The sequence below is a fragment of the Neolamprologus brichardi genome, chromosome 8, assembly GCF_056152115.1.
Source record: "Neolamprologus brichardi isolate AB-2024 chromosome 8, ASM5615211v1, whole genome shotgun sequence".
Lineage (NCBI taxonomy): Eukaryota > Metazoa > Chordata > Actinopteri > Cichliformes > Cichlidae > Neolamprologus > Neolamprologus brichardi.
Window position 1 is genome coordinate 25,004,565 of NC_142111.1, and position 25,436 is coordinate 25,030,000.

The following is a 25,436-nucleotide window of genomic DNA, read 5'->3' on the forward strand; positions in this document are numbered from 1 at the left end:
CAAGCTTTGTAAGATCCCAAAAGACGCAGGAATAAGTAGTAGGATTTAAGAGTGTAATAACGGACTGAAACAGAAGATGGCAGCACTGCATGTACAAGGATGCCAGCTGCCGTTAAACCCTGAAGAAGAAGAAGCTGTGTCCCAGAATTCATAGCGCAGCCCAGCTCAGTTTCTAACAATGGCGGCAGCTAGTTAGTTTTAATATTACTCTTATTATTCTTTCTGGGTCACAAAATAAACGTTTAACATATTTTCAGGCGAGAATGTAGCTGTGTAAACCTCAAATATCTGCTCAGTTTATCAAGACACCACATATTTTCAAAAGCGCTCCGACGTTTTCGGAGACGTCTGTTACCCACTAGCTCGATAGCTAGCCGGGGGCTAGGCTCACTAGAGCCGTGAGAACACCGGACTCCCAGCAAATCGTTTTCAAACCCACCTGTCTTTCGCTACTCAGGTTAAACATGATATATAAGTCACTTAGATAACTTCAAAATGATATTGTTTGGCTTTTTTTTTTAGTATTTTATTGGTTCCTGAGTAAATCGGCTTGGCTGAGATTAAAGTTATAGTTTTTGCACAGCTGAATAAACGTCAAGCAGACAGCTGATTATCAGAAGTGTGAGATGCTCGAGAATTTACTCCGGTGTCCTGTTATATTTTAGATAGCAAGGAGTTTATTAAACTTCATCGAAACAATCTGCAAATTTCATTAAAATTTAATAAACTATCATCTTGTCTTTATTTTTAGTTAGCACATACCTTAAACACTTAAAGCTGTAAGCTAATGATAGTTATATAAGAGCAGATGAATGCTGGTGCAGTAAGCTGTACGTTTTACGTCCAATGGATGCATGATCTAATCGCAAAAATAATCGGTGACTAGTCGACTATCAAAATAATCGTTTGTGGCAGCCCTAGCCGACATCATTTTAAATCCTGTGGATTAACAATAGAATGCCAATCCAAGTACATATGTGAAGAAAGATGAGCAAATACTTATCAATGCAGTGTATTTGGAGAGTAGCTTGTATAGATTGTCAAGCATTTGAATATAGCTGTTAATATATTTTATTTTATTATATTGTTTTTTCCTGCATTCCACCTGGATAAGTTCTTTTTTGCTCCAGAGGATTTTGTGTTTTTATCTAGATAGATAAAAATTTGGCATGAATATCCCTTTCACTCAAATCTTCAATATTTTATCTTTAGTGGACTAAAGCAGGAAGGTTATCTGGTGGAAGCACGCCTCTCTGTTGAAGAAAGCAGCTTGCGAAGAGGCAACTGGGTGACTTATTGGTATGGTGTAAAGCAACGAGTCAAAGAGATTTTAGGAACTGCCACAAGACATATTTGCATTCCTTCAGACACAAGTATTAAGGGTAAGACAAACACTGAGCTTGAGACTGTTATTATGTTATTTGTCCAATTCTGTTTCCTGGATTTCCACATAAACTGATCCCAAACCTGCTTGTGTTTTATACAGAGATGCATCTTTATGAAGGACTCATTAGCCGTTATGATGAAAAAGGTTTTTTGCACAAAATATTTAGCTGGAAGAACACAAAGGGTGTGGAGATTTCAAATGCCTGGCAGTCCTCAGCTACAACTCTGCTGAACAGAATCTTCCAGAAATGGACTCCGTCAGATAAACAGAGCACTGAGAGCTTGTGTCAAAGTTTGAGGTATTTTATAGAGAGCCTCGGTTCTGCTCACGATAGGATGACATACCCAGATTATTCACATCCTCCTCAGGTCAAGGTGTGTTCAGCGAAAAGAGGAAAAAATCAGAATTATCTACAGTTGCTTCGATATATCACCGTTTTTCTGATTTGATTTTCAGATGTCAGAGCTGATTTCAGAGAACTTGCTCCAAATCTTAAAAGGAGAGCCGAAGGAGAAGCTCCCGAGCTCCTGCAGGGACACTAGTCCTCTCGTTCTGGGGCTTTCTGTTTTCATGGTTACCCAAAGTTGTAGCATTAACCTTGGAGTTAAAGGCTGGGCTGAGCTGTGTCTCCTGGTCTCACAGTCTGCACTGGACAACAAAAACCTGGAGGGGTTGCAGAGTTGTTTCACAAACACACAACAGTAGGTTTTAAGCTTTAAGACAAAACTAGAAATATCATAGCAGTAATGTCTAAAGTTGTCGCTAAGAATGTAGTTACTCATTAATGAAGGAAGTCACTTTAGCATCCAGCAAATATAATTATCAGGAATTTAATTCTGTTTATTATTTATAAACATAGCTCTGACTTTATGTATGTTTTAATGCAGATTACATGCAGTTCACACTTGCAGACTTATGAGACGTTAAGCAGTCATTGATTGAGGTGTTGACATTTTAGCTTGTATCCTCACATGGTTCGGTTTCCCCCCTCAGCACGGTGCTGGGTCTGATAAACCGCTGTGCCCAGTACAAGGTGGCCGAGGTCGTCCTGCTCGTTCCTCTCCTCTTCAGACTCAGACAGCCTGGAGCTGATGCAATGAAACTGGGTCCCACTGTTGAAGAAGAGAACTGGTCTGGACTACAAGGCATCAATTTCAGTGGATTCAGAGAGAATATCCAGTTCTACTCTGACAAAAGAAGGTGAGTCTGTCTCAAACCCATCGTAGCTTTCTTTATTTCTCTGAAGTGTTGATCAGATTTACTGAATTATTTTATTTTCCATCCACAGGAGGATGCTCTCTCTGATCCAGGAGCACTTATCACTGGCTACAGAGACGCCTCTGCTCCGGGTGAGCTGGTTATCTCTGGTTGCATTTGACGACCTTTCTGAATTTCCAGACCTGACAGGAGTATCTGCAGAACAGCTGATCCAGAGTCTGTTGTACAGACTGAGAAAATGTGGTGAAAGACCAGATTTAAAGAAAGACGAAGAGAATTTAAAGGTGAAAAAACCAACTAACTAATATAAACTTTCAAAATGACCTTGTTCCACCTTTAATACAGTCTGAGATCACTTTTGTTCTTCCTACATGCAGCACGCTCAGAAGTGCTTTACCCACATCCTGCTGAAGGTAGACAGAGAGAAGGACAGGTAATGACACCTGAAATGTGCTTCATACATTCTGGTGTTGTGCTTTTTCTAACTTTAACTTTGTCTCTGCAGAATTATTGAAAGTGAAACCATCAAACATGCGCTCGCGAGCAGCATTGATGTTGCAAAGAACACGTGCCGATTAGTGCAAATCGTCCCGTGGTACCAGGCCATCGTCCTGTCCTACCAGCTGGTGCTGAAGGTGGCAGCGATTTTGGAGGCTAAACTGAGAAAAGAGGTAAAACCCTTCATGTTATATGTCCCATAATGCCTCAGTGTGGTCTGTTATCTTAAATTTGTTATCTTTGTTTTGTGTCTTCTAGTCCAAAGAAGATGAGTTTGAGACCTTAAAGCAGCAGCTTCTGAAGGACTTGTTTGCAACGCAGGACCGAATCAGAGAGAAGAGAGACGACCTGCTTCCAAAGCCGCTCCTGAAATCATCAGAATCACTCAGCTATCCAAAGGAAATCGAGGCATGAAGCAAACACAGCTGATAAAATCAAACTGCGTTACTAATAATGATTTTTAAATGTATTTTTTGTTGGTCAATAATTGCACATTCTAAAGACATTACTGAAATGTAAAAAAGGGATCCTCGATAATGTAACTATAATCTCTTTGCACTTATTTAAATGTAATCTGGGCTGATATTAGTAATTTATTCTGATTAGATAATCAGAGTTACCCATCAGCCATGCCTCTAACCACTCAGTTCACCTCGTTTAATGCCTGTGATGAATTCTCAGATGTGGGACGCGCTGCTGAAGGTCGAGGGCTCTTCTGAGGAAGTTTCATCCCGCTGGAGGCGGAGCCTGGAAAAAGACCTGAGGAAGAGGGTGTCCAAGGTCAGGACCCGTGCACCGATCGGTGTCACACCAACATTACTGGTCTCGTTTTAGAAACACCTGAGCTCTATTCTTTCAGACTGGTGTCGGTTCAGCATGTAGATGTTTTCCCTCTGAACTCACCTGAGCTGTTTTATTTTACAGATAAGTGACGAGGACAAAGTCATGCTCTGCTGCCTCGAGTCGTCCCAGGCTGCATTAAGTAAAAGCCATGAAGTCATACAGACCTGTTTGGACGAGATGTGTCGCTCTGCGATCAAGGCAATCTGCCAGGTACACTGAATTAATAAATGACTCAGAGCCAGTGTTGGGAAGGTTACTTTTAAAATGTATTCCATTACAGATTACAGATTACATGCCCCAAAATGTATTCTGTAACGTATTCCGTTACGTTACTCAATGAGAGTAACGTATTCTGAATACTTTGGATTACTTAATATATTATCATGTTGTTTACAACTACATGAATGTACTATTGCTGTGATTTATTACTGTTACTGAAGGTCCGCGGCTCCGAACCGTAGTAAAGGGACCTCTGGCTAATACGGTGGGTTCTGTGTCGGCTCGTAGCTGAAAACTAGCTTTACTTTGTTGTCTGGGTCAACTTTGCTAGCAGAGACAGAGAGAGGCGTTGAAAGGCTGCTCCAACAGAACTTATTGTTTTTGGAGGAAAACACGAACACGGTGTACAGTCGAGTCTTAATAGCTTACTTACAGCTGGGCTCGTCAGGCACTCTTCTTGGCTGCAGTGGTTATTATTATATTTACATGCTTCCAGCTCCCGTTTTTGCTCATGACAGCTCGTACTTTTCCTTTTTCTCCCTCCCTCGCTCACAGACACATAACGGGTATGGCAGTCCATTCTCCCTGCAGCACGGACTACACTGCCTATGATGCTACATTCTTTAGAGCTATACCTGTAGCATTCTGCCTATTAGCTTAGCACAACAACAACAAAAAGGCCTCTCTCACCCAGGAAACACGCAGAGAGAGAGCGTCACTCTGTAACCATGGCAACCGTAACGCTGCCGCCTGGAACAACAGAACGTAGCTGTCAAACAAAACCCAAACAGTCCTGACCCGCCACAATATGAAACAGGGAAGTACCGCCGTGTAATCCATTTATTTCAACAAAGTAACTGTATTCTAAATACCACCTTTTTAAACGGTAACTGTAACGGAATACACACTCATATTTTGTATTTTAAATACGTAACGGCGGTACATGTATTCCGTTACTCCCCAACACTGCTCAGAGCACAGTTTCAATATTCGCTTTTAAAACCTTTAAAGAGCACTTCCAAAGTTATAGACTTTTTTTTCTTTTATCAAACGCGTAGAGATTAAGATGCACTTTTAAGTGTTTTAAGTGAGGTAATGATCACCAGGGTCACAATGTAGTTCAGATCAAAAAGCAACCGTACTTTCACGTCCAGGTGACCCCTCGCTCTCTCCCACAGTCTGTGTCTCGAGCTTTGACTTGTCTTTTCCCTACATTACACTCAAAAACCTCAGAACAACAAATAATGTAACAGAGAGCTGGTTTAACAAATCAATCAGTTGATAGATATGATTTTAAACGTAACTTTTTATTCTATGGTGCTGAGCTAGGTTTTTAGCAGGTCAAATGTAAGATTGAGCTTTTGTGTTTTTAATGATGATCTCTGAGCTACAAAACTGATTCATCTGAACGAGTTTTTGTGAGCTTCTCTCAGTTATTAGTTTTATGTTTTAAATTCATTTTTCTGGTTTCTGGTTTAGCTGGTTTCTCGTTCATTTTTATTGTCAGTTTATTACATATTAGTTTCACTATATAATATGATAATTTATACATTGTAACAGTAGTCAGGAAAAGATTTAAGGAGTTCGGAGCAGGAACTACGCACCCAAACTTCACTCACAGTAGTGTAGACGTCCATGTCTGCACAGGCTCCTCAGACTAAGGGCCTGATTTACTGAGTACAAACTATTTAAGCTCAGTCACAGGGTTGCACAGAGATTTTTGCACCTGACTGATTGTTTATGCATTTCAGAGAGTTCCTCTATCAGGACACCAAAAATAGGGCGGGGAAATTTAAAACAAAGGTGAAAATGACTTGCTGACATTACTGTTTATGACATGCTGTTTACTGCTAACGGCACCGATATTTAATGCTGAAAAAAGCATGTTTTTTGCACTTGATATTGCCTATAACATTGCCTGTGAGCTTTATTTGGAGATCGTGCACACACTGCATTTTGCCCCATTTAGGAAATCTGGCCATTGCTGTCTTTGCAAATGTGACCCTATTAAAAAAAGACTAAAACTTAAGATACATATTTTTTGTTTAAGTTAACTAAAAGGTTCATTTTTAGTTATAATAAACTTTTCTCTCTCAAAATTTGTAATTTTTCTCCAGTAAAATTCTTTTTATGTGAATGTAAAATGTCAGCTTTGAATAAATGTGTGGCGTTTGGACTTTAACACCACTCACTGGAAAATTCTCCCATTCACATTAACGTCAGTATTGATAATGTATGCTACACTGTAGGGCTGCCACAAATGATTATTTTGATAGTCGACTAGTCACCGATTATTTTTGCGATTAGTCAACTAATCAGATCATCATCCATTGGACGTAAAACATACAGCTTATTGCACCAGCAGCATCTGCTCTTATATAACTATCACTGACTGTAGAAAGTCAATGATAACTATCATTAGCTTACAGCTTGAAGTGTTTAATGTATGTGCTAACTCAAATAAAGACAAGATGAGAGTTTATTATATTTTAATGAAATCTGAAGGTTGTTTCGGTGAAGTTTAATAAACTCCTTGCTATCTAAAATATAACAGGACACCGGAGTAAATTCTCAAGCATCTCACACTTCTGATAATCAGCTGTCTGCTTGACGTTTATTCAGCTGTGTAAAAACTATAACTTTAATCTCAGCCAAACCGATTTACTCAGGAACAAATAAAATACTAAAAAAAGCCAAACAATAACATTTTTAAGTTATCTAAGTGACTTATATATCATGTTTAACCTGAGTAGCGAAAGAAGGTGGTGGGTTTGAAAACGATTAGCCGGGAGTCCGGTGTTCTCAGGGCTCTAGGGAGCCTAGCTCCCGGCTAGCTATCGAGCTAGTGGCTAACAGACGTCTCCGAAAACGTCGGAGCGCTTTTGAAAATATGTGGTGTCTTGATAAACTGAGCAGATATTTGAGGTTTACACAGCTACATTCTCGCCTGAAAATATGTTAATCGTTTATTTTGTGACCCAGAAATAATAATAAGAGTAATATTAAAACGAACTAGCTGCCGCCATTGTTGGAAACTGAGCTGGGCCGCGCTATGAATTCTGGGACGCAGCTTCTTCTTCTTCGGGGTTTAACGGCAGCTGGCATCCTTGTACATGCAGTGCTGCCATCTTCTGTTTCAGTCCGTTATTACACTCTTAAATCCTACTACTTATTCCTGCGTCTTTTGGGATCTTACAAAGCTTCAAACGACACGTCGACTATTAAATCAGTCGTCGACGATTTTGATAGTCGACGTAATCGTGACTAGTCGACTAATCGTGGCAGCCCTACTACACTGTATGTAGCATACATTATGAAGTAGGAGAGTAAACATGTGTTCTGTTTTTAGAGAAGGAAGGAGGGAGACCTGATGCGAAGTCTGACCTCTAAGGTCGGATCAGCACTTCCTGCTGCTGTTGTGTCTGCTGTGGTGGTCGAGTCAGCTGCACGGTTCAGAGACAGCGTGGTGGTTCAGCTGCTCGATCCTCAGTCCGCCGTGAGCCATCTCCTGTTGAAGGGTACGTTTTTTCTTTGCTCATTTACGTCTTCTTTAAATTTTTACTCGCTGCTGTTTGGGTTTCGTGATGGCTGCGGTGTTGCTGCTTTGGTCCAGGTGACTGGAAGGCGATCCAGGTGGACGACACCGCAGGGCAGGTGGTCCACAGCTGTGTGGAGGCCGTACACTCTCTGGTGGGGTCTCTGCTTCAAGGAGACGTGGCTCTGGGAGACCTGCAGACCTGCCTGAAACACCGGGAACAGTTTAAAAAGCTTTTCCAGCAATGTGAGAACCATCAGAGTCTGCTATTCCTTCATTCTGTTTTTAATAATCTCACACGTCCTGTCCTTTATATAAATGAGATATTCAGAAGATTTAAGTACAAGAGGGATGCAAAGTTAGTTAGAACACCCAAACTAATTTTCTCCGTTTGCCTCTTTAGCTCATGCTTGCAGACTGTCTTCATTAATATGAGCTGCATCGTGTTTTCCACAGACAAGACAAATGCTAAATCTGAGAAGGTTCCTGTCAGTGCAGACGAGGTTTTAGCTCAGAGAGAGAAAGATCTGAACATGTTCTTGCAGAGGAAACAGCAGATTGATGCTCTCATAAAGATGATAGCAAAGGTTACAGAAAGCATCACAGGTGAGTTGAATGTTGTTAATTTCATCATTTTAAATATTTTTTGCTGTGTGGTGGTTTAATGGCTTCTTCACACTAACATGGTTCTTATGTCAATAGTTCCTGAGATGTTGGCCCTGGAGGAGCAGCACAGTGCAGATCTCCACGCTGTGAGCCTGAACAAACTGATGCTTGTTCAGCCTTTTGATGCTGAAGGCAAATTAAAGAGTGCCGGCTCTCCACGCGTCCTCTGGTATAAAACCAGTATGAATGTCTTAAAAATGGCCACAGAGATGCACAAACTGCGAGACAGCAACCTGATTCTGTCCTCGTGGGTCAAAGGAGCTGCATCTTTGGCAGCCAGAAATCCCTTCCAAGCTCCTGTTTCAGTGAACCTAACACAGGTCTGCGACAACATCTGGAACCCCCTGCTCACCGAGTTTGCTGACCTCGCCGTGAGCATTGCAGAAGCAAATATCACTTTTAGGCAGCTCGATCGGGTTTTGCTTGAGTCTGGGGACCAGGGTGATGGGAAAATCATAAAAACAGAGCTGGATCTGATGTTGGAGATGTTTTCTGAGGCAGGAGGGTCCAAACCTGAGGTCAACTGGATGAAGATGAGACTCGATCAGATCCAGAAGTATAGACAGCTCCACGAGGCGGCGGCTGCAGCCAGCGCCGTGCTGAAGGTCGCAGGAAAAATGGGGCTTTCTGGAAACTTCACTGAGATCGAAACACTCAGTCAACTGGTAATACTTTATGAATATTACTATTTACTTACAGCATCTTCTCAAAGTCTCGTTGACGTGGCGACCAAAACTGAAGACGTTTAATAGATTTGTGTAGGAAAAAAAATATACGCTACATTTTCCAGAATTTGTTTTTAACAGTTTCTAATGTTGTAACCTGGAGTTTCAGTCAGGCATCAGCCTGGAGGGACTCTGCTTCGAGCCCTTACAGAGCCTGGAGGTGTTTTTTGGCTCATTCTCCTGCTGAAAAAACAAATGTAGTTCCCTCTGAGCTTGGACTAGATGAGACTGTGTGTCTCTGCAGGAACAGTGGCAGTAGCAAAACCCCCAGACATCATCACAGCTCCTCCTGCACATGTGCACATGTGCAGATGCCATTTGTTCACCTTCTCTGTGTCATGGCACTTTTCTTTTTCTTTTTTGTCTCAAGAAGGCGGGGCCTCACGTAGCACTTTCATCACACAGGCCTGCTGATACAGTCTCCTCCCAACAGCTTTTACTTATATCTATTTGCTGCTTGATCTTTGAAAAGCAGAGAGAACATTTCTGGACCTGCTGACCTTCGTGTATTAATGTAATTACTGTATTTAAGCTCACTGAGCAGATCTTGCCACAATGTGCATGTTTACAGTAGCTGAGTCGCGCTTCTTTATTTATCTTCTGCACAACTGAGCTGAAGTTCTTAAAACCATCAAGGAGCAACTTCATGTGCTAAATGTGTGCAAAGTTCTCCTCACAGCTATCTTGACTCCTACTGTAAAAATAAATACTAAAAAAAGGGATATTTGTTGGATAAAACACAAGTTACACAGAAGCCCAAACATTTATATTTATATTAACTAAATAATGTTTCATTCTTTGTCGATATTCGTACCTTTCACAGCAAGAGGACAGCTTTAAGCACAGGGCTCTGAGCTCTCTGAGTGACGACCTGTTTCGTGCCAGACAGCAACTCTCCAAGGTCACCAAGCAGAACACCGCTTGCCTGGAAGAGTTTCTAGCGAGCCAAACTCTTGTCACCTGGGTCAAAGAGAACCTTAAAAGTAAGGTGATCTCATGAAAAACACAAAGCGTCCTTTTTTTGGTTATAAATAATCTTGTGGCCTTGCAGAAGATGCCTCCATCCTCACTTTGTTCTCCCGTCAACAGACATGAGCGATGTGAAGGTTTACGTGGATCTGGCTTCCATATCTGCTGGAGAGAACGACACAGAGATCGATCAGGTGGCCTGCTTCCATGATGCGGTGATGGGCTATGCCCCTCTGCTCTACTCCCTCTCCCCTCGAGCTGGCTTTAATGAATTCATGAGGTGTGCTCAGCAGGTGTGGGACGCCCAAAGTAGAGATGAGAAGCTCCCTGACAAACTGGTAAAAACTGGTATTTACATCTTCTCTCTTATTTTTACGCCTACATCCTGGCTGATGTTGCAAAGCAGCTATAATAGTGTTTGTTTTGTTTTTCAGAGCGAGTCTACCCGCTTACTGAGCTGGCTAAAAGCACTGAAGGAGACTCACGGCTCTGTCGAGCAGTCCTCCCTCTCCTTGGCTTCCTCTATTAATGCTAATGGAGTTTATCACATAAAATGGTCCGATAAAAACACACAGAGGGTGAGTGCACAGTGTTCCTTTGACGAACAGAATACGGGGCTTACAAACTGAAGTGATTTTCAAATTCTTATTAGTCAGTTTTTTCCGATTCCTTTGCAGAGATGTCTTCAAAACATGGTGAAGGTCACAGTGAGAAGCAGCAGAGAGGAGAAGAGCTACAAGCTGGAGGATCTGCTCGAGCTACAAAACAAACTCATGCTCATGTCATCCAAAGGGGAGCACGGCAGAGAGCAAGTCAACAGGTTCACAGAGGTCAGCGGCTTTTAAACGGTTAAATTATGACTCTTCTTAGCAAAGGAAACTCACTGGAAGGTTCTCAGCTTCTTTATTGTGTTTCATCTTATTTGTCAGACTTGTGTACCTGTTGTGTCCTCGAATTAAAGCTTTGACTCCACCATAGACCCTAAAAAAGCAGACCCTTTTAATGTACTCTTGGTTAGCATGACGATAAGTCATCATATCTGACACCATCACTAGTTTTTTGTGCAATAAATGCAGTTCTGTCCACTGACACTAGAACCTAAGCTAAAGAGAGTTAAACATTTTAGCTGTAGACCCGGTGTCTGTGGTTTAGGATTGTATTAACTGCAAAACTCCTGCTGTCATGTCCTCGTAGGTTTTTGAGGGAGTTCAGAGACTGGGCACCATCCTTCTTCAGATGCAAACATCTGGGAACATGCTCTTCAGAGACTGGCACGCTGAGGTCGAGTGCTGCCAACAACAGCAGCAGCCATGCATCAGAGTCACCTTCTTGTCCCTGAAAGGTAAACAGATGACATACTACGGTGAGGTGACGGCGCAGCTGCAAAACCTCGCGCAGTCCATGGATACGTGCCAGAAGGAATGGCGTTCCTTCATCAGCAGCATGCGCTCCCGCTTTGGCTTGCTGAACCACTACACCTCGGAGCAGATGGTTTATTTGTGCCACTGGATACACAAAGTGTGTCAACGCCAGGCGTCTGTTCCTCAGCAGTTATGGCACTTACTGTTTCCCATAAAACCCGAGTGCACGCCAAATGATGTCAGACACGCCTACAGTAATGCAGCAAGAATGAGCTGGAACGCTGAGGAGTTAGAAGATGTTTCATCTGATGACGACGACATGTATTACGAACCTTCAAAAGATGTGATGCCAGCGCAACAGGCTGAAGTGGACATGAAAGAGGCTTCCGACTTGATGGAGTTTTCTTCGGATGATGAAGAAGATGAAGAGGACAGTCTTGAGAATCTCTGGCAGCAATTCAAAAAAGACATGAGTCTTTACCTGAGTGAGTCGCTGGATATCTTGACACTAGCCAACGTCCTCTCATGCCTCTCTGAGATGAACCAGCAGCACACAATCAGAAACCTTCTGTCAGTTCTCCAGGAAGGAAAGCCCAATCTCGTTCTGTGCCCCATTGGAGAGGTTTTTACCACCACCCTCTCTTTGTACATGGAGAGTCCAGAGCAGCCTCTGCCGTCTGTTGATGAGGTTCTAGTCTGCAGAGAGGAAACCACAGAAGAGGAGGTGGAGATCTTTCTGCGCCGTGCTCTGAGTCAAGGCTACAGACAAAACTGCCAGAAGATATACTCTCTGGTGAATCCAGGGCTGCTGGGATATGATGTCAGTGTAGCTTTAGGGGAGATCTTCGACAGTCTTGAGAGAAGTGCCGGCCCGCATTATCGTCTGGTCATAGTGAGTCCGGTTGTGCACCAGCACAGATACGTCCCCTCTTTCTTCAGCAATGATAAAGTGCAGGCTGGTGTGGGTGTAACAGCGGAGAATGCCAGGAAATATCTACATCACCACTTCACAGAAAACACGCTTCAGCCAAACCCCGTCACACTGGTTTCTCCAGACAAGCTCTCAGTCTGGATCGTGTCATCTGAGCGCCCTGCAGTCGGTAAGGACGACCCCTCCTTGCATTAAAATCCATTTAAAATGCAGTTCAGTTACAATATTTAAATGTTGGCATGTTTTCTTTTCTTAGGGAAATCACTTTACATTGATCGTTTGTTTGAGAAGTTCCAGGAGATATCTCCTAGAGCAAAACATATCAGCCTCAAGCTGATTGAGCCAAGCGTTGACATAGACTCACTGATTAGGAGTCTGTCAGAGAAACTGGAGCCTTTGAGAGAGCAGGATCCTGTCATTCTGCACATCGACACTGCTGGGGTAAGTATGCAAGCATTTACAGCTGCAGGCCGTTTGTTCTGCTGTTGCTTGTGCTTGACTTTGACAGTCTGTCTTGTTTTTTTCACTTTGGACACCTCTCAGGTTCGTTCAGGTTTGGAAGAGCTCTTGTTCCACCTGTTAGTTCTGGGGTGTTTGAACGACAGCCATGGCATGCTGTGGAGAAGAAATGTGGCTCACTTAATCACAGTTGAGGTCCTGAAAACATATGCATTCCCCCCAAATCAACAACAAGAGGTAATGAGCTTTTTAGACCCTCATTGAATAGAACTTCAGAACTCGTCACATTTCATGTGTCTTTAAGAAAAACTCATCTTTTTAACTAGATTTGTTTTATAAATGGATTTAACTTTGAATGCTAAAATATTTTAGATGGTAAACAACTCAAACAAAACCATCATGTGTAAATGATATTGATATTGCCTGTTGGTTAGTGAAGTTGTGAAACCTCATGATGAGTCTTTTTGTTGTCACAAGTGAGCGGGGAATCTTACCACAGGATTCTGATTTATTAGTAATGATTTGCCAGAAACACGTTAGACCTGCCATAAAACATACCCTGCTGGATCGTCTTTCAACACTCATGAGACCACAGTTTACCAAATTATCTTCATGTCATATTTAATACGACTTTCTTTAATACGACTTTTTTAGTAATTAAGACCATCAGTTTATCATAAAAGTCTTTACCGAAGTCACAGAGCAAGCAGGCTGAGGGTTGTTTAGACTATTATATAGCTGGATGCTTTGCAACCGGAGGAGTCGCAACAGTAATGTGGTAGTGTAACAAATTACTTTCCCTACCAAGTAATTAAGTATTATATTGCATTACTTTAAATAAAAGTAACAAGTAATGTGTAATACATTTTTTTGAGTAACTAATCCAACATTGTCTTTGAGTCCAGTATATTTTAATTCAGTGCCCTAAATCTGCAAGCTTATTATATCTGTAAACTTTTAAAAGGTTCAAATAAATCATTTGCCGATTTGAGAACATTTTGTGAATCTCATGTTGATTTAATTTTTTCTTTAATGTTTGATTTTTTCATGCAGACGAAGCTTGGACTTCTTGATGTTTTGCCCACCATTCGTTGTAGGCCTCCAAGAGAGGTGATGCAGTTATTGGCCAATCAAAGGTCATTCAGAGTTAAGACCTTTGATCCACTGATGGATGGTCAGGAGTTTTGCAGTGAGGGAATTCAAAGACCCTATCAGTACTTAAGGCGTTACAAGGCGAAACAGGATCTGGATCATTTTAACTACCAGGAGGGTTCCAGAATGGGGGATCCCAGTGACTGTCTCAATCTCTTCCTGTCCTACTGTGGAATGCAAGATCCATCCTGGGGTGAGCTGAAGAACTTCTCCTGGTTCCTCAATGTGCAGCTGAAAGACTGTGAGAACTCAGTTTTCTGCGATCGAGAATTTCTTGCTGACCAGCTTCCTGGTTTCAAAGGGTTCATCGTAAAGTTCATGATTCTAATGGCAAGAGATTTTGCCTCACCATCTCTGGATATGTCCGATGAGAGTCCCATGCCACTCATTGAGAACAGTCAGGAAGAGGAACTTCTGGCCCGACTGACAATTCGTAAGCGCTGGGAAAATGAGTCTCATCCATACATTTTCTTCAATGCGGACCACATGTCAATGTCTTTCCTCGGCTTTAATGTACATTGGCAAAACACACTCAATGCAGTTGATCCTCGCAGCAATGCAGTCCTGATACACAATGTGATGTCACAAGAGCTTTTTCAAGGTTTGCAGCGGCAGAGGATATCTCTCACTGAGGACTTTGATCAGTTACCCCGGGCAGACAAAATCAAAAGGATTTCTTGCGTTGTTGGAGCAAAGAAAGGAATTGCAGACAAGCGATTTGATCCAGACCCTACCTATGAGCTCACTGCTGACAATGTGATGAAGATGTTGGCCATACATATGAGATTCCGATGTGAAATTCCTGTGGTCATCATGGGTGAGACTGGCTGTGGAAAAACCAGATTGGTTCGTTTCCTTTGTACTCTACAAAGGGAGGGAAGATCAGTCGAGAACATGGTACTTGTTAAGGTGCATGGTGGAACCACTGCAGAAATGATCTACAGGAAGGTGAAGGAGGCCGAGGCACTTGCTCACCAGAACCGTGTGAAGCACAATCTAGACACCATTTTATTCTTTGATGAAGCCAACACCACAGAGGCCATTTTTGCCATCAAGGAAATCCTGTGTGACCGAACAGTGAGAGGACAACCTTTGAAGGCTGACAGTGGTTTAAAAGTAATAGCTGCCTGCAATCCTTACAGGAAGCACTCACGTGAAATGGTGAAACGCTTGGAACGTGCTGGATTGGGATACCGAGTGAAGGCTGATGAAACAGAAGACCGCCTTGGCAAAGTCCCTCTAAGGCAGCTGGTCTACAGAGTTCACCCTCTGCCTCCTAGCATGGCTTCTTTGGTGTGGGACTTTGGTCAGCTGAGTGATTCAACTGAGCTTTCCTATATCCAACAGATTGTCCAGAAGAAAGTTGCTGAACATCATTTGCCACTATCATGCAAGAGCATCATTTCAAATGTGTTAGCAGCCTCCCAGAAATACATGAGAAGTCGTAAAAACGAGTGCAGCTTTGTGAGTCTCAGAGATGTGGAGAGGTCCATGAAAGTGCTAATTTGGTTTTACCAGCACAGCAATGTCCTTTTCAGCAACTGCGCCCGTCTCAGTGAGGATGATAAAACACTAAAGTGCCTGATTCTTGCAGTTGGAGTCTGCTACTACCCATCTCTGGTGACCAAAGAGGAGTACCTGGATAACATTTGCAGGTACTTCCCGGATTGTTATCGCTCTTCAGATGCACTGCAGACAGAGATTTCTTCCTGTCAAGACTTCTTCCTTCAGAACATACAAACCAGGGAGACTATAGCCAAAAATGTTGCACTTAAAGAGAATGTGTTTCTCATGGTGGTTTGTATTGAGCTCAGGATCCCACTCTTTCTGGTTGGCAAGCCAGGCAGCTCAAAGTCACTTGCAAAAACTGTGGTTGCTGATGCCATGCAGGGACAGAATTCCCACTGCGAGCTATTCAAGAATCTCAAGCAAGTTCATATGGTCTCCTTCCAGTGCAGCCCTCACTCAAGTCCAGAGGGCATCATAGGAACATTCAGGAACTGTGCTCGCTTCCAGAAGGATAAAAACATGGACGAGTATGTGTCAGTGGTAGTGCTTGATGAGATAGGACTAGCAGAAGATTCTCCTCAGATGCCACTGAAAACCCTTCATCCTCTCTTGGAGGATGGTTGCATCGACAATGATAAGCCAGATCCACACATGAAGGTCGGCTTTGTTGGCATCTCCAACTGGGCTCTGGATCCAGCCAAGATGAACAGAGGGATATTTGTGTCCAGATGGGATCCAAGTGAGGATGAACTTGTTGAAACTGCCAAAGGCATTTGTTCATCCTCCAACCCAATTCTCCTGAAAATCAAACACCTCTTCCCAGCTTTGGCAAAGGCCTTTCTGAGCATCTGTAAGGAGACCTCCAAGAATCAGTTCTTTGGCCTGAGGGATTATTACAGCCTTGTCAAAATGCTCTTTGCTGCAGTCAAAACTACACAGCATGAGCCGGATGGTGAGCAGATGGTAGAGGCCATCTTACGTAACTTCAGTGGACAGCCAGAAGGTTTTGACCCTGTCATATTTTTCCAAGAGATTCTCCAAGACCTTAAAGAAATTCCAAGACCAAGCACCCTGCAAATGGTGAAAAAGAATCTTGATCATGGCACCACTGAGGAGAGCCGGTACCTCCTTTTACTGACCACCAACAATGCAGCTCTCCATATCCTTCAGCAACAAGTGTTTGCCAAAGGAGACAATCTACAGCCAGAAATCATTTTTGGTTCAGGATTCCCAAAGGACCAGGAATATGCCCAAATCTGCCGTAATGTGAACCGAGTGAAAACATGCATGGAGACTGGACGTACTGTCATCCTCCTCAACATGCAGAATCTCTATGAAAGCCTCTACGATGCCTTGAACCAGTACTATGTTTACCTCAGTAAGCAGCAGTACGTTGATCTGGGTCTTGGCTCCCATAGGGTCAAATGTCGTGTTCATACAAACTTCAGACTGGTGGTGGTGGAGGACCAGAAGAAGGTGTATGAGCACTTTCCAGTGCCCCTTATCAACAGGCTGGAAAAACACAGAGTGGATAGGAGCACCGATCTGGAGCCGTGGCAGCACACAGTTCTTGACAAACTGAGAGAGTGGGTGAAGGAGTTCTCCGGCGAGGCGTCAGATTTCAAACAATCTGACATTTTTATTGGCTTCCATGGTGATGCCTGTGCCAGCGCTCTGTTGCAAGCCCTGGAAAGGAGAGCACTAAGAGTGGAAGACACTCAAGAAGCACAAGGCACTCAAGAAGGACCGCAGCAACAGGGAGAACGAAACAAAACACTTGAGACAAGCGCGCAGAAAGATGTAATTCAGCTGGAAGATGATCAGGTGGGTGATGCAATGGAAACAGATCAAGAAACTGAGACATGTGAAAAGAATGATGATGAATCCATTGAGGTATGTAATGAAAACAAAGTGATGCCAGAAAGTGAAGCGATGATGGACGCAGAAAGTGATTTTGAGTCTGCAAGACAAAATGAGGAGGACGAAGTCTTGGATTTAGCCAAAGGTCTCTTGTTAAACTGTGCCACTCCTGATGCCGTGGTGAGGCTCAAGTATTCAGATTTAGCAAAGCAAGAAATAGACAAACTCCAGAGATTGTACTTCCAGCAACAGCATCACCACTCACTTCGGGATTTTCTGGAAGATTGCTTGAAGGTGTATCAGGAGTCCAGCAAGTTTCTGGAGGTAAGGCGCAAAACAAACCTCTAGTTTGTTCTTCATATTCCTTACAGTCTGTTTACTGCACTGTGTGCTTTGTGGTTCTGCATAGGTTACTACATTCTCCAGCTTGTTAACCAAATCAGATGTCAAGGTTGTAGCCCACGCTCTAGGACTGCACACAGACAGGATCCTGCTACTGTCACTCCACCAGTTCGACACTGAAGTCTCTTTCTGCAATAAAATACGGTAACGATTTTTCAAATAAAGCAGGATTTACAGCTTTTTAACGAGTTATTTTTCAATGAGATCTTTGTGCAAAATAAAGCTGCTCTCCCATGAGTCTCGACCTGCCACTGAGCTTCAATCATTTTGGACCACAGTTGGTATTCCTTGTGCTACTCTGCAGTATTGGAATTGTAGCATATGCACCAATTCTCCACTTGCTGCAGAGTCTGATTGGAACTGTCCTTCAACTTGTCTCGAGTCCAGAACAAGGATTACAGTCCAGGAGTTTGTTTCTGGGATATCTTCTCTGGGGAAACACATAAATGATATAAACAACCACCACAACAGTGCCTGGCCAGTGAGCCAGCTGGTAGAGAAATTAGACACTCACAGGATGTCGCTGCTAACCAGCTTATCCCTTGTAAATTCTATGTCTTTCTACTGGCTGACTTGCTGCCCAGATAACTGTTGTGGTGCTTGTTGACATCATTGTTCTTCTCTGGAGATCTAATGCGAGCTGATGGGCTGCTCGAAAGATTTAAGTCGAAACCTTTCGAGTTTTTCTTCTTGCTGTTATTCCCCTCAATGAGCTCTGCTAGCAATGCTCCTCGTTTTTTCTTTTTTTAAGATCGAGGAGGATTGTGCAGCAATCACAGATGGTATTGTTATTGTAAATGGATGTGCAGTTGTTGTTAAAATATCTGATCAGCCTGCCAAAGTAAAGTCTACATGTGTAAAACATTAAAAATGTCAGATATTGATTAAATCCAGGCTGCCATAGGGCGAGAAGTTTGGCTTTGCAGGTGCTTACCGGTTTAGTTCAGAGGAGCATTTTCTTTGCAGCGGTATCAGAGACGCTGATGCGGATTAATCTTGCTCCTGCTCATCTGTCTGTATTAGGTGTTTCCTTCAAAACGCTGGCCACTCTCTTCATATTCTGCTAATCCAAATGGACCTCGAGGAATCCCGCTGCAGCAGCGAGCTCATTGCATCAGCAAAGTAGGTCTCGACCTCAAACTCGTGAACAGATCTGATTTAAAGCAGGGTCGGTGAGAAACGGGACATTGAAGGCATTTGCGTTGTATTTGTCTGCCAACAGATACTGCACCATGAATTATCTGATGTCACTGGAGGATCACACTTGTTGGGTGATTTTCATTGTGAAGGTTTCAAGGATCCCAAGTCATTCCCAGTACATTGGTTTCCAAGGAGGTGAGGACCAAGTGGGACAACAGTTATTGTTCCACCACAGTTATTTTCATGATTGCACCAATATGCTTGATGTATTACAATAATAACATAATGTTTTATCAATCAAAGGAGTTTGGCACTCGGTGCATATTGACGACCTGAGAGATTCGGAGGACATGAGCCTGAACCTGTCGGCTTTCTGTGGAACTCTGATTAGCAGCCTGCTCAAACCTGCCCTCACAGGTAAACACTGTGCAGGAAGTATTATACTGTATCCAAACAGATGGTTTTAGATCTCTGCTCTGTAATGACAGAGAGTACGTCAAGGAAATAAAAACCTGTTTTCCCGCTACCTGGAGCTTATTAATCATCATTACATACAACACTGTTTTAAGCCAAAGTACCCACAGAATAACAAAGGATGAAAGATGCTATTGTTTATATTTCTTGCTCATTTAACCTAATTAGCTAGCTAGGCTAGCTCTCCTAACAACAGTACCTTTTATTTTTTACAGTTTCATTCATTTAAGTTTCCGCAATTTTTCTATGATTTATCAAACTGTTACTGAGACGTTTGATGTTTGATGTTAAATGCAACAGGAGAAAGTGGGTGAATTACTTATAGTTACTAACATCTCACCGGCCAGCTTTAATAAGCCTGAGTGCCGTCACAGGTGTTTGGTTTTAATATACTGTTATTTATTTATTTAATCTAAAAAGTAAAATTAAGCCCAAACTAGATTTTTAATAAATATATAGTTTTGGTTAGTTTTGCCTTCAAAAGGCAATTTGAGCCTCATTTTCTTGTTACATAAACAGTATTTTTAATCTTCATCAGCAAACCACGATGATATAGAAACCTTGAGGGGAGGAGAGGCCTCTAAAGAAGACAGACATGTGAGTTAATGTGAAATGAGATGATAATGAAACCATGTTTCATTATGTTTAAATGTTTACACTTGAAAAAATAATATAATTCTCTTTGCTTGCAGAGCGACAGAGCTCAGCTTGACAGATTGTCTTTAGTGAGGTCTTGCATCCAGAAAGCAGTGGGTTTGCTGAGGGACCCCGACGGCGTGGCTCCAAGAAGTATGGCGAGGATGCACGTCCTTCTGAACCTTCTAGGAGCTGGTGAAAACCACACAGGAGGTAAATATCCAATGCTGATCTCTATTTATATATTGCTGACGTACGCTTTCAGTGCCTGACAACAAAAGATGCTCTAAATATGCAGACTTTTGAAATGGTTTGATGACTTATATCACTCGACTAATCTTAGATTCTTCATTTCTTTCTAATCAAACTGCTCTCTGTTTAAAGCTCACTTTCAGAGGTTGTTGTTGAGCAGACTGGTTGAGGCGTTGGCACAAAGAGAAGAAACGATGCACGCTCCTAAAGAGTGGGTGTGCTCAGAGGCCAAGAAACGCCACGCCCTGCAAGAGGGAGGGACTCTGAGGTAAAAGTCTCCTGCAGATGTGATAACAAACCTCACAAGATCCTGTGAGGCATCATTAACTCAGTCAAAGTATTTGACTTTATCCCTGTCTACGCAGTATGAATCCATAATTGCAGTAAATCCAGTAAAAACAAATATTTATGCACTTGTACAAATTAGGCACTCATATGCTTTGATTTTCTGTTTTATGTATAAACAAAAAAATACTTAATAAAAATAATAAATAAATAAATAAAATAAATAACTGTTTCAGAAAATGTTCAAGTAAAAATGACAAAACAACACATTTTACATTATTTTGTGCTCATTTCTATTGTCGGTGCAGTTCTCTGAGACATTTTCAGGAATACATATAAAATAAACTTGTCATATCTTTGGATTTAAGACACACCCTGTGGCGCTGTCTTCAGTCCGCCGTGACACCGATCCTGGTCAGCATGTTGGAGGTTATGGACCGGTATGCGAATCTGGATCTGCTCTCTGATGACAGGACCAGTCAGGGCCTGATACAGCTGTGGTTGGACATCCTGGGAGACTCGCAGGCTTTACACCTAACACCTCTCCAAAAACAAAGGTATTACCTCTTCTGAGAGTGAACATTATCACCACCTCTCTAACAGTTGCTGTTCGTCTTTTGTGTGATTCCAAAGCCAGCACGTGATGTAAGCTGTGTTTTGGAGTTACACCACATGCTCCACTGTGAAAGCCTTGCACTTTCTGAGAAATCTGGAGCCGGTCTAACTTCCTAAAGTCCTTACACCTGTCCGGTTCTCTTACATCGAACACATTCATTTTATTAAAACCAACTATTTTCTTATTGTCTAATATATCACAGAGATATTCACGTTTAATCATGTCACCTGAGAGTGGTTCATCTGTTTGGTTCATCTCTGTAATAAAAACTGCATTTTGTGAACATAAAGCAATTTTTGTCTCTAATTATAATATTTTCCAGTGAGTCAGATCAGGAGGTGCTTGTGCAGCACCCCTTCATGCTGGATGGTGAAGAGCAGCCCTGCTCGGCCCCGTTCAGCTGGCTGGTCAGCATGCACCTCGAGACTCTGTGGGAAGAATCTGAATTTATGCCAGGTTAATGACAAACTCAAAAACCAATCAAACAAATGAGGTCGATGTAGAGCGCGTTGAAATGGACGTCTGTCTGTCTGTCGCTCTTCAGTAACAAAAGAGGGTGGTGCAGAGAGGATTCTCCAGTTTGTGAGCACCTTCAACAGCAGCAGGCTCGGCAGTCACCTCCAGAAACTCTCAGATGGGGACCGTTTGGATTACGCCCGCCGCTATCTGCACGACTTCCTGCTGCTTTCTTTGAAGATCAAGTCAAAGGAGGAGCTTAAGGTACAAATATTATCAGTCATATTTCAGTAAAACATGTTTTGGGTAAAATAGTCTTGGAGTTATTTAAGTTTTTGCAAAATCAAAACTCATTTTTGCCAATCATCTTTTTATCACAATAAGAGCTTCTTGCCATTAACCCTTTAAAGCCGGTCAGAGCAGCACGCTCCGTTTTGCGTAACTATTTTTAAATCCCGGTAGCTCTGCAACCACGTGAGCTAGCGCAATAATTTTTTTTGCATATGAAACCGGAGGAGTTGTACTTACATCTTATGCCATCAGCTTGTCCTCGGTCACAGTTTCCTTCCACATATAGCTTTGCAAAAACTGCATAAAAAGCACTTGCAGCAACAAAAACATAATATTCCAGAAACACGCTTTGCTGATCCAATCAGCTGTTCATGACACTTCCTACGTCCATCAGCACAAACTATCGCATGTCCGCCATGACCTGCCCGAAACCGGAAGTGACGTCATTTTGCAGAAATGTCGTTTTTTACCAGCAGGGCCTCATGAGCCTATACTGGTGTTTTTAAAAGTTATGTTTGACTTTATGACTTTCTGTGTCGTTTCTGGGATGCTTAGGACTCATATTGCACTGCTGGAAATAGTTTATTTTGATTCATATGCTGCTTTTTTGCAAATTTGCATTATAATATTTATTTTCGTTTTTCCTGCAGTATATAAAAATTGGTGTATTTCAAAAATAAAACTATGAAGACACTCAAAATAAATTTCCTGTGGTGGGAAACTATTTTGTGCAACTTTTTTGTATTTACAGTTTTGAGGGATAAGCCTCTTAAATTTCTCTAACTAGAAATATATGTTAAAAAAACAAAAACGATTTTAAATTTTTTTGTAGTTTATTACACTTTTTTGCGATTTATGTAATTACTATGCACTTAATGCAGACATATTACTAAAATTTAGGCTGTAATGGTTGTATTGATGTATAGCAACTTGAAATGCTCCCAAAAATGGCTCCACAGCATGTGAAAATATAATATAAGCTCTGGCGGACTTGGTTCTATGGCAGGTCTTAAAGGGTTAAACAAGCAATATACTGTATGTAAGGTGGTGAATGTGAAGATCATAGTTTAAAAAAGTCATGAAAACAACCATGAACTTTAAATTAATTTTGAGGAAGAGAAAGAGGGCCTGCAACAGCTTTTGTTTTGTTTCAGCAGCAATGAGAAATAAGCCCGCTCTGATGCTTTTACAGTGGCGCTAATTATACGTGTCACATGCAGGTGTTCACCAAGGCCATGCTGGGCTGCGTGTGTGAGCTTCAGACGTCCACAGGCACCAAAGCTGACGTCTCTCCTGCTTGGATAATGGCAGCTTCAAAGCATTTTGCACCCAGACTGGACACCCTCTGCCACATATTTCTGCTGCAGCCCCAGCTAGCCAATCATGTCGCTCAGCAGGGGCCAAACTGGGAGCTGGAAGAAATGGTGAGGATCATCTTTTTGGCTACATTTGAAACATTCTCGTCACACTTATCTGTTCTTAAGTATTTTATTTCTGGCAGGTGGAGGACATTGTAGCTCTGGGTATCTGTGTCGAGGAGACCAAACGTCTGACCGTGACTTCCCTGGACGAGTGTGAGTCCTTTATGCGCAGGGTGGAGTTGCTGCAGCCGTGTTTGGATAGAGCATTCGGTCAGAAATACAGCGCCCTGTGTGGCCCTGCCAGTCTACAACACCTGGACTCTATCAGGTGAGTCAAGGTGACAGGATCTAGAGAAGGAAAAGAAAAACATTTCAGTGTTTCTTGGGTCCATTTTTATTCTCATCTGCCATTTCAGGTCACTGTGGCATGGGATGCTGGTCGTTGCATCTTTCATCCAGCATGTCACCTATAAAGTTAAACAGGACGACTCGAGATTGAAAGATCTGGCTCTCAAACACTGCAACCTTCACCTGAACGTATGTAAAAATGGTTTCTGCGTCTTCTGTGTGAGCAGATAACAGCATGAACACTTCTCTCATTTTGACATTTGCTGTGCGAAGGAACAGATCATGAAACTTAATGGCTTTTTTGATTTAATAGTTTCTTTTAAACAGTTTAAAAGCTGTAACAGAAAGTAAAAGATCAGAGAAATGCAGAGGTTGAACGTGACCTGGAATTTAACACCTGATGCAGGAAAAATGTCTCGCTCTGACAAAACTGCAACTAATTATTTAATACATACATGTGGCAGATGTTGCTGAGCTTAGACATGAGTACATCAGAGGGTTGACACAGGTAGAGAGGCAAGGCTGAGGTGTTGTGGACATGTGCAGAGGAGGGATAGTGTATATATTTGACAAAGATTGTTGAAGCTGCCAGCCGGGAAGAAAAGAAGATGGAGATTTAGACGGAGATGTATGAATGTGGTGATGGAGGACATGCAGAGGGTTGCTGTGAGAGAGGAGGGTGCTGGATAGGAAAAAACTAACTGTTGATGACTCAAAAAAAAAAACATGTTCCACTTCTGATCTTCTAACAGCTGATGCAAGAGTCTCCTGATGTAAAAAGCGTGGACACGCTGAAGCAGCTGATCCGCATCCTCAATTCTTTCCACGAGGAGTGCATCAGCAGGGACCTGAGGTCAGGCTCCAGACTTCAGTTCAACACTTGATTTTAAGCCTGATCTCACAGCAGTATTTTGTTGCATTGATGGTGTGGATCTTAAATTAAATAATAAATATCTTACCTGATCATGTTTCTGTGCAGGTTTGGCATTTCTTGCCCGGTTTGCCTCTCTGAGTTCAAAGAGCCGTCCGTCCTGCCGTGTCAGCACGTTATCTGTCTGCCGTGTCTCCAGCGCTGCATTCACCCCCACAGGCGCTGCCCTAAATGCAAGAAGGAACTGCCATCCAACTTCAACCCCACTGTTTCTCCCCCCATCAAGTGAGTGGGGAAAAATAAAGTAGAATCTACAGTGGGTCATGTACCGATCAGTCTGTGCAATAATAGTTTAATGGACCACCTTAAAATGCCACTGAGGGGTATTTTAAAGTGGTCATAGTGAGGTTTTACATTTATAATTCTCTAACTGGGAGCACCTGTCACCGCTGTGCTTGCCCCACCTGGGCCACAGCCAATCAGAATCCAGCCACAAATGTCCTAAGATGAAAACTAAACAACGACCACGTACTCCAGGTATACAAACAAATAATCCTTCGGTTAAACATCTGTTCTTTGAGCGACGTAGTTTGAAGTTTCTGCCATAATTTCATGTTCACTCTCATAGTCAGTCTTAATTCAGTGATGCTGAAAGCTTTCTTCTGATTAATGGCTAACTGTATGAATTTGTGTGGCTCAGGAAATCACTAGAACAGCAGGCGGCCATCAGACGCTGCTGTAACGCCTTCTTCCTGGAGGTGGTGTCCAGGTTCTGCCTGTCGGAGGGTCAGAGCCCAGAAGAAGGGGTCGTGGAGCTGCTCTTCTCTTTACTTGTGTTCGCTACCGGTCAGTGAGCAAATTACTCAGTGATATTAATCAGATAACCGATGATGCTGTGGCAGTGAGGCATTCTCTGTTGTGCCTTTGTGTGCTGCAGGAGACGTGTACAAGACCAGAGAGCTCACTCCCTTC

General features: G+C 42.5%; 1 protein-coding gene across 1 annotated transcript in view; it reads left to right on the plus strand.

Moving 5' to 3' along the window:
* rnf213b (ring finger protein 213b) overlaps positions 1–25,436 on the plus strand; it is a 40,641-nt gene that overhangs the window by 2,474 nt on the left and 12,731 nt on the right. Inside the window, exons 5-43 of the mRNA XM_006793250.3 lie at positions 1,213–1,382; positions 1,487–1,761; positions 1,844–2,088; positions 2,381–2,587; positions 2,676–2,889; positions 2,983–3,038; positions 3,111–3,276; positions 3,362–3,511; positions 3,785–3,883; positions 4,028–4,156; positions 7,515–7,683; positions 7,779–7,946; positions 8,157–8,306; positions 8,403–9,031; positions 9,915–10,074; positions 10,181–10,398; positions 10,495–10,638; positions 10,738–10,890; positions 11,255–12,521; positions 12,609–12,793; positions 12,896–13,048; positions 13,865–17,656; positions 17,742–17,878; positions 18,758–18,856; positions 18,957–19,069; positions 19,178–19,291; positions 19,887–19,945; positions 20,041–20,197; positions 20,369–20,504; positions 20,890–21,078; positions 21,460–21,593; positions 21,682–21,857; positions 23,105–23,308; positions 23,386–23,573; positions 23,662–23,782; positions 24,346–24,446; positions 24,573–24,749; positions 25,165–25,310; positions 25,402–25,436. The exon at positions 25,402–25,436 is cut by the window's right edge and continues 65 nt beyond it. Coding sequence (XP_006793313.2) covers positions 1,213–1,382; positions 1,487–1,761; positions 1,844–2,088; positions 2,381–2,587; positions 2,676–2,889; positions 2,983–3,038; positions 3,111–3,276; positions 3,362–3,511; positions 3,785–3,883; positions 4,028–4,156; positions 7,515–7,683; positions 7,779–7,946; positions 8,157–8,306; positions 8,403–9,031; positions 9,915–10,074; positions 10,181–10,398; positions 10,495–10,638; positions 10,738–10,890; positions 11,255–12,521; positions 12,609–12,793; positions 12,896–13,048; positions 13,865–17,656; positions 17,742–17,878; positions 18,758–18,856; positions 18,957–19,069; positions 19,178–19,291; positions 19,887–19,945; positions 20,041–20,197; positions 20,369–20,504; positions 20,890–21,078; positions 21,460–21,593; positions 21,682–21,857; positions 23,105–23,308; positions 23,386–23,573; positions 23,662–23,782; positions 24,346–24,446; positions 24,573–24,749; positions 25,165–25,310; positions 25,402–25,436 — 11,185 coding nt within the window. The remainder of the gene's footprint in view (positions 1–1,212; positions 1,383–1,486; positions 1,762–1,843; positions 2,089–2,380; positions 2,588–2,675; positions 2,890–2,982; positions 3,039–3,110; positions 3,277–3,361; positions 3,512–3,784; positions 3,884–4,027; positions 4,157–7,514; positions 7,684–7,778; positions 7,947–8,156; positions 8,307–8,402; positions 9,032–9,914; positions 10,075–10,180; positions 10,399–10,494; positions 10,639–10,737; positions 10,891–11,254; positions 12,522–12,608; positions 12,794–12,895; positions 13,049–13,864; positions 17,657–17,741; positions 17,879–18,757; positions 18,857–18,956; positions 19,070–19,177; positions 19,292–19,886; positions 19,946–20,040; positions 20,198–20,368; positions 20,505–20,889; positions 21,079–21,459; positions 21,594–21,681; positions 21,858–23,104; positions 23,309–23,385; positions 23,574–23,661; positions 23,783–24,345; positions 24,447–24,572; positions 24,750–25,164; positions 25,311–25,401) is intronic.